We start from the raw sequence: 8,597 nt of genomic DNA, 5'->3' as shown, positions 1-8,597 counted from the left end.
ACAAATATTATCATTTCAGGTAAAGTTAATTTTTGACTTGCCTTATCCATTCATTTTTTATTGTTTAAGTATATTCTTCCTCTTCTTTTCCCTATTATTATTATTATTATTATTATTATTATTATTATTATTATTATTATTATGTCTACATTTAACATTGGTTTTGATTGAAAAAAAAACTTTCAATAATTCATGTCTATGAGTGGCTCCAGCTCGACCTTTCACATTTCATAGTTATAACTGATTACTTCGCTATTTTTCACACGTAAAATCTGTCAATAAACATTTAAAGTAGTTTATTCTGGTTTTTAAATATAATTTAATGATCTAATGTGCAAGTTATTATTATGCAGTTATTATTATTCATAAATTTTTTGTATATATCAAAAGTAAGTAATATCAAAAGTAAAATATCATATTGCAGCACAACTTCTTGTTAGTTAGTTTTTCCGCCGTTTTACTAAAGGCAAAACAGGTGTGAGAAAAGAATAATAATAACAATGAATGACTACAATGTTCAGCTTTTCAGGTCTTAATATCTGCAATAACCGTCTTGCACACTTGGTGTCACCCATACATAACAATGAACACTTTGTCAATCTGGGAGTGGACCGAAATGTGGCTTCACCATTTGAAATAAATAGACACTCTCTGAGTACAGGCGTATTTTGTCTGTTTGCAAATTAATTTCAACTAACAATTGAATGCATGAAAGAAGGTGACTTTTTCTCTTACTCTCTAAAAGCAATGACTCTACACACACATTCTGAGCTCTACTCAATTTAATGGCCCAATCTGAAACATCCAAAGGACAGAAGTATTGTATAACCTATCTATCTATCTATCTATCTATCTATCTATCTATCTATCTATCTATCTATCTATCTATCTATCTATCTATCTATCTATCTATCTATCTATAATTAGTGAGCTAATCAGAAAAAAAAGTTAACGGTATGGCAGTAGCTTATAGCAGGCCTATTATATTTACATTAACATCAATAACATTAATGTATTCCTATTTTAAAATTAATATGAATACATTTTTATTAACAAACAGCCTAAAGGAAATAGAAACAGCTGATTAAGTCACTGAAAATAGAGAAAGTGTAAAGTCACATGAGAAAGAGATATGATAGGCAACTTTATAATTTACTTTTGCTCTGAGCGCATCAGCTAGTGAACTGGAATCATCATAGATACAAAGTTATACAGTAGGCGATGGCTCTGTGATTCTTTCTCTTCTTTTAAATCCTCATGGGTTGTAATGAGAGATTTTATATTAATCTTCCCCATAATCTATGAGCTTACTGAGTGTATTAGGTAGATCATTCTGCTAGTGTACATGATTGGCAAATCAGGGATTTAAAATGTGTCAATAGTCACTCGCTCAAAAAAATAAAAAATCTTCAGCCATAAACTATTTAGTTGTTTTGACTCACTGGGGCAATGGCAGCTGCTGTCTCCACTGGATGATAACAGAGACTGGGAAACCAATCTCTGCCGGTTGATTACAATGTAAACAAAATGTGCTGCATAGTTCACCAAGTTCGTAGTTTAATGCAACCAAAGATTATGGTTACAAGGGAACACAGATCTGGAAAATAGATTGAAAGCTATTCACCCCCTGACATTAAATGAACTGCAAAGAAGATTCAGATGCTTACTATTACTGCATCTATCAGTTTGGTCATTTAAAGAAGTTCAGTTCCTTGAACTTAAAACAATGTTTTGGATTACTGACTACCTGACAGAGAGACTGCAGTGCCTGGGACTGGATGGACCTCTGTCTGATTAGGTGATGTGCAGCACTGGAGCATCACAGAGGACTGTGCGGTCTCCATTGAGTTGTACAGATTTTCAGTCCAACTTCAGGTCATAGCACCTATAGAAATGCTGATTATTCTGCACTGCTTTGACAGGAGAAGCACTACAGAGCTGTCTCGTCAGAGCAATCTGAATATGCTTTATTTTGAAAGTCTGATCCCTACACTAAACCCCAAAATAGATTCCTTTTGAAATTTATTATATTGGATCTGCTGGAGCTCTGATTTTCCTCCCTACTGTGATCTAATGCCCTCCTGATGATAGAACGCAATCCGGGACATTGAGCTGAAAACCCCAGTCAGGAGAGCCAGCATAAACTATTTGCCAATGTTAATGTTTGAAGATGAGAACTACAAACAAATTGCATCCAGCATCTGTTAAAACAGCAAGGATTCATAGTGAAAGAGTCTGGGTGCTGAAGTGGCCTGGCTGCATTCCAAACCTTCCACTAGCTGAAAACATTTGGCGCAACATGAAATCAAAAATACAACAATGAACACCCTGGACTGCTGAACTGCTCAAATCCCCTATCAAACATCAATGGTAAACCATTCCTCACCCAAAAGTCCATCAATGGGTCTCCTCACTTCCCAGATGGTTATGGGCTGTGGTTAAGAGAACAAAGGATGCTACGCAGTGGTTATAAGATGTTTTGGTGCCATCAAATTCAAAATAAAACTTTCCCCCCCTTAAAATGTTACAATGTCTTAATTGAAACATTCGATTATGTTCCATTATGAATAAATTGTGTCCCAACTTTTTTGGGGTTGTTAAGTAGACTAAAATATTAAAAGTCTATGCAACCCCATTACATAGTAATACATACTTTAAGTATAATTCCATACAGTTTTATTATATTTTTTTATTGAGACAAACACACAAATATGGCTTCCTGCTTAAACATAAGGATTGTTTTAAGTTAGTGTGGCAGCAGATACGAGAGCGTCAATATCCTGAATTGCTTTGGATGTCCTTTGAAGAGCTTCAGCAACATAGTTGTCATTTAATGGCTCACAAGTGACGTCTGCAGGTCTTTCCTCCTCATCTGCATGTGCTTTTCCACTTCTCAGCACGTGACTGTTCTCCAGCAGAACTGGGCAAAGGATGTTAAAGAGCACACAGAGAAACCCTCAATACAGACATCAATGTTCATGTCAGCATCCCGTTGTATCTTGATCTTAGCACTGAAGGATACAGGTGAATCGCTTTATCTTCTCAAGCTCTGCAGCAACGAGCTCTGATCTAAAATGAACAGGAGGTCAAATGAACAGTACACACAAACTGTTAACACCTTTAATTTTATAACAAAATATCAACAGAGTGACCAGAAAAACACAACTTACAAACTGCCTGCTTCCTCTGTCACACTCATGCGTTGCTCAGCAGGCACAGAAATGGACACCATTTCTTCAAACGCTGCTGGTTTACAAAAATATCCATCCTGCAAACAGAAAGAGATTCAGTAACTGGCAGTGCACAAGCTTAAATGGTGTAAGCGTAGGTATCCACAGGTGTAACAGGAGGTACTACTACTTCGAGCTCTTGCAAGCAGCTGGGTAAGGCTGGACACTTCAATGACTTCAAGGCCTGGTTGTAGCAAGCCAGGATCCTGTAAAACAGTTATGCGATGGGTGAAGACCGGAAAAAATTAAAAGTCCTTTAACTCACCAGACTGCGATGAAGAGGGGGCAGCTTACCTGCTTGCACGACTCACAATAGAGCAAACAGAGTAGGCCTGTCCAAGCACATCAGGTGGAAGGTTGTTTAAATGGTAGGTTACCTCTTTGACCTGTGGTAAAGATGGGCTAAATTTGTAAGATGTTTTTTAAATGTATTGGTTAATCTCTTATTATAAAATTTAAAGTTTACCCGCCCTGACTGGAGTTCAGTTTTGTGATGCGTAAAATAAGAGTTAAGGTTGCGGTTAGAGCGGATGACTGATCCATCCCCTGGGGAAACCTCAACAGCTGAGACAGATCCACTCAGTATCCTACACAGCAGACATGAAGGTAAACACACTATTCTGGTGTAGATTTATGGACCATCTCCCACACTCTATACTGTACAACAATGATTTTTTTATCATGAGTATGAAAATTGAAGATATCAGAGAACCTTTGGTGTTAGACTGAATCAACAGGAAGGATGCTTCTGCTCTGATTTATTGTTTTGCTTTCAGGCAACTGATGAGGCACAGAAGACTTGAAAAATGACAGCTATAAGTTGTCAGGACTATTTTTAATAAATAAATACATTCAAGCACTTTTCTGGTATTTTCAAAGTGAATCTTCAAGCCTTTAATAATAATAATAATAATAATAATAATAATGGATTGCATTTATATAGCGCTTTTTGGGGACCCTCAAAGCGCTGTACAATTCCACTATTCGTTCACTCTCACATTCATACACTGGTGAAGGCAAGCTACAGTTGTAGCCACAGCTGCCCTGGGGCAGACTGACAGAGGTGAGGCTGCCATATTGTGCCATCGGCCCCTCTGGCCAACACCAGTAGGCGGTAGGTGAAGTGTCTTGCCCAAAGACACAACGACCAAGACTGATAAGACGAACACCCAACTCTTGAGCCACGATCGCCCACAGCACCTTAAAGTTGTGAAATAAATAATAAATGTTCGTCACTCTCCTGGAAGAGATTGCAAAAACAAGATACCACTCAAAAAAAAGAAAAAAGAAAAACTAAAGAGAGCTCTTATCTTGGATTTTTTTGACCTGTTGCCCTCAAGTCGACATTTTGATTAACAAATTACCTCTCCTTCACTTCAGATTTGGTGCTAAATGCTTAAAAGCCTACTATACCAAACCTACTATAGTACAGAAGATGTTTTGGTATTATCTAGGTAACATCACATTAGGGCTGGGCCATATCGTACCGTTCACGGTAATACCGGTATAATGTTGGGCAACGATAAGAAAATGAAATATCGCGATAGAATATGGGTAAAACGCGCATGCGCAGTGCCTTTGTTTTCATACGCACATGGCAGAAAAAGCATGGCGGCAACGGAGAATAAGAAGGGCGAAAGCGGATCGTTGAATGAAACAGATGAACCAGAATTGGCTGCTGCAACTTCAGTGGTGTGGAACTGGTTAAGCTTTCATCCCTCAGATACACAATAAAGCACTATTTTTGGTAGAGCATGCTAGCGGGCCGTCGTTATTACCGTGTTTTTTTTGGAAAATACGGCACACTTGAAATCAATCCTTTGATTTTTCTAAAAATCAACAGTGTCCCTTATCATCCCGTGTGCCTTATGTATGAATTCTGGTTGTGTTTACTGACCTTGAAATGATTTTATGTGGTACACAGCGCTCGAAAATCTGTCAAATATTTCACTTTGCTAAGCTACAAACCTGCACCGCTTGATGGATTGTCGGAGCATTACCGCTACCGTAGGCAGGAGCCTCACGGGGTGATAAGTACTGTGCTTCAACATAATATTACGGTATTGAGTGTATAACCTCTTTTTAAGTTTTGTGGATATTACACATGGTTATGCTGAGGATATGTCAACCAATTTCCACTGGAAATGCCTTTTGGTTAAACTGTCAGCAAGGAATTTGCATTTCGACTGTTAAATTTATATATAACAACTGTGCTTTGCCTGCACCAGTGTGTGAGCGTGAATGAATAGTGGAATTGTAAAGCGCTTTGGGTGCCTAGAAAAGCGCTATATAAATACAATCCATTGTTAGTGTCAGTTATATCGTAATCGCAAATTTTCAAATGTATATCTTGATAAATATTTTTGATCATATCGCCCTGCTCTACATCACATGATATGAAAAGTGATGTCAAAGTGATCTATTTATACCATTGGAGCCTCACACACTCAGCTGTAGACCAGACGCTAGTTAGGTTTGCGAGGATTAGTGCTCAGGCCTCAGAGCAAAGATTCTGAGCTAACAACATAAATATTAGTGACATTAGAATGGCCCATAAGCTGTCAAACACAATAACAACAGAGTTTCTCTCTGGTTAATCCAGTCTAACATCAACCATCATTCAGAGCTTTTTTTTTTAACAGTGGCCTTAAGAGATCAAACACATTGCCACTTAAGAAAACACCAATGAAAATAAACATTCTACAAAAGTTAAGTTAGTTAGTTAAGTCTTCTTAACTTGCAGTGCGTTTGACCTTTCAGGGCCACCGTAATTTATGCCCTGAAGACCTGCACAGTTACCTGTAAGTGACTCCCTGACACCACACTACCTTTACCATCTCAGTCGGAAGGTCTGTGTGTTCTTCTTTGGCCAGGGGATCTTTAACCTTCCACCTTAAATACACAAGTACGGAAGCTTAAATCAGCCACTGAACAATATTGAAATGGTTTACAAAATGCTTGTTTTTAAATCTACAAACCTGTGCCGATGAGGCGTTGGACACGTGAGAGGCAGCGCCTGAGGAACACGGGACCTTCTGTCTTCACAGGATATGTCCAATTTGTTTATTGTCTTGTCTGATTGGTTCGAACTGCTAGCTCCTCTATCCGCTACATCTTTAGCTTTAGAGAAACGAGCTCCCCAGTGATGGCGAGCCACGGAAAGAGGGTAGGCCCATTTGGGAGCAACTGCACAGCATGAATGATGCTGGACCACTGTGGTGGACTGGTACACCTGTTCAGGCTGGAAAGAGAAGAAAAATCAATCATCCTATCAGACTTTAGATACATTGGCATTATTATTATTAGAAGGAAGTACTACCTTTTGGTGCCCATCGCTGATCATCTGAGGAGAACAAGACCTCGGTCTGGTCAGCATTGTCCTCATGTTTCTTCTTCCGTGCCGGACCACTTCGGTGTGATCACTGGTATTATCGGGTATTGGACTGCTCGCTTGCTCTTGTCTGCCGTAGCTATCATCTCTGCTCACTTGCTGCACACTGCGGTGCTGATTACGAGCAGAACTGAGGCTGCACATGAACTCCACTGTGAATTCTTCACCGGAGGATGACAGCACCAACACTGCATGTCCCTCCTCTGACCTGACGATGGTCTCGCCTCCAAGTCCGAATTCAGCCAGAGAGGCTGACACCTCTGGCCAATGTACAGCTGAATCAATGCTGAAAAAAGGCTGTATGAGGAAGTGCAGAACATACAAAGAGAGAGTAATTACACTGCCCATAGTCTAAGGGAGTAACACAGTGACTAGCAACCAGTTCTTTATACCTTTTTGTTCTCAGCAGAGATAAGTTCATGTGGCAGATATGGTTGACGGGCATACTTATTTCTAAATGCCAGTGCAGCCAACATCAGCTTCTGTAATAAAAACAAGTGACGTAATCACGTTGAAGAAAGTCAGATGAAGGCAACACGAGAGGCACAAAAGCAATACAGTTGTTTTTATAGAAAACCTCATACGTAGTGCCGATACCTTGTATGTGCTGATGGTGAACCTGGTCCTCTGTCGGACTTTCTCAGCGGGCTGCAGTGGATGTCGGCGGGAGTCTGAGGCTTTCACCAGCAGGAATTCAGAACCGCACGGCGACAGCTGTAACCGCGCTCCGTTCCTATACCGGATATCTACCGACTCATCCTCGTACATGATCATCAACACGGCACTCTCGTCGGTTTCCATCGTAAAAAGGAGCCCGTTGCTGCGACCGCGCCTATAATCAAAACATTATGACGTTGTTACGTCATCAGGTGGAGACGCTTACTATTGGCGCGCATATCGTGTGAGACCGGAAGTGTCTTTTCTAAAAGTAAATAAATAAACCCACATTATTATTATTATTATTATTATTATTATTATTATTATTATTATTATTATTATTATTATATAAAAAAACACATCTAAAATAAATTGACCAGAATTACCGAATTATGCATGACACTGATATTTATATTAAACCCGGTTATGTGGAAGTGGAACAACTGGGCCGCACTTTGAGCCAGAGATATCTAAAGGTGATTTTTTTTTCTTTTTTTTTCAAAAACCATTTTAATGTGTGTGGTAATGGGGGAAAAACACCAGTACTCTTTTAATGTCAATATGAATGACATTTATTAATGTATTCTTAGATCATAAGATCCTTAGAGAACAAGTGGAGAGCCTGAATGCGACCAAAAATGAGCTGGGTGTGGATGACGACACACTGCAGCAATGGGTGGCCGATGTGTAGAAATGGGCTGAAGGTGAGTCTCAATATAATGCACTCATGTATAACAATAGGACCCACCATGGCCTCATTAAAGAACTTAAGGTAGAATTAAGATCTTTCTGACAGTGTCAACAAACAATGAAAAATAAGCCTTGTAAAAGCAGAATTTATGGTAGAGTTGTTGCGTTTCATCAAATTGGATAGAACCTGGGTTGAAATGATGTTGTACTAGTTGGTTTTATAAACCTGAACACCAACATACTTGTTATCTAATGATAATGCAGCACATGAAGGCTACAGATGTCTTATAATGAATGTCATCAAGTCAGTGATTACAGAGTCCACTGTAGTTTGGTGACTGTTACTCATCCTGTATTCTGATTAATATTCCTCTCACTTAGAAAGTGATCAAACTGATGGCAGCCTTGGAGCGTTGCAGGCACAAATAGAGGAGCTTGTTGTCATCATCAGAGTGCGAACACAAAGTCTTTACAGACAAAATGGTACGTCCCAGTTTCTTTGAAATGGACCGTTTGATACTTAGTTTGTACAGCTACTTTGTAAACAGAATAAAATCAGCTCCAGGTTTGTTTGAGCTGGATGTGATTTGTTCTAGCAAACAAATTGATGAGTGTAGATTAAAATGTAA

The 8,597-nt window shown here is 39.1% G+C and overlaps 1 protein-coding gene across 1 annotated transcript; it reads right to left on the bottom strand.

Moving 5' to 3' along the window:
- Positions 1–2,741: 2,741 nt before the first annotated feature.
- Positions 2,742–7,453, bottom strand: lg12h5orf34 (linkage group 12 C5orf34 homolog). The gene is made up of 11 exons (XM_085368021.1): positions 7,219–7,453; positions 7,014–7,103; positions 6,550–6,918; positions 6,209–6,471; positions 6,030–6,122; positions 3,697–3,817; positions 3,525–3,616; positions 3,361–3,436; positions 3,171–3,268; positions 3,023–3,069; positions 2,742–2,920 (listed from the first exon to the last, which is right to left on the bottom strand). Exons 1-11 carry the CDS (start codon positions 7,420–7,422, stop codon positions 2,742–2,744), a joined length of 1,632 nt encoding a protein of 543 aa, XP_085224147.1. The 5' UTR covers positions 7,423–7,453.
- Between the last annotated feature and the right edge of the window lie 1,144 nt (positions 7,454–8,597).

This window comes from Diplotaxodon limnothrissa, linkage group LG12 (assembly GCF_057381915.1).
Source record: "Diplotaxodon limnothrissa isolate DT_005_m linkage group LG12, D_limnothrissa_male_GT1.1, whole genome shotgun sequence".
In the NCBI taxonomy this organism is placed as follows: Eukaryota; Metazoa; Chordata; class Actinopteri; order Cichliformes; family Cichlidae; genus Diplotaxodon; species Diplotaxodon limnothrissa.
The sequence above is the reverse complement of the archived record's forward strand: the minus strand, read 5'-3'. Positions and strand labels throughout refer to the sequence as shown.

Excerpts from the sequence above, each read along its gene's own strand:
- lg12h5orf34 (XM_085368021.1), bottom strand. The coding sequence starts at position 7,422 with ATGGAAACCGACGAGAGTGCCGTGTTGATGATCATGTACGAGGATGAG. Across the intron at positions 3,269-3,360 it reads GCTGCTTGCAAGAGCTCGAA|GATGGATATTTTTGTAAACC; the intron begins GTAGTAGTACCT and ends TTCTGTTTGCAG. Across the intron at positions 3,070-3,170 it reads ACAGAGGAAGCAGGCAGTTT|ATCAGAGCTCGTTGCTGCAG; the intron begins GTAAGTTGTGTT and ends TGTTCATTTTAG.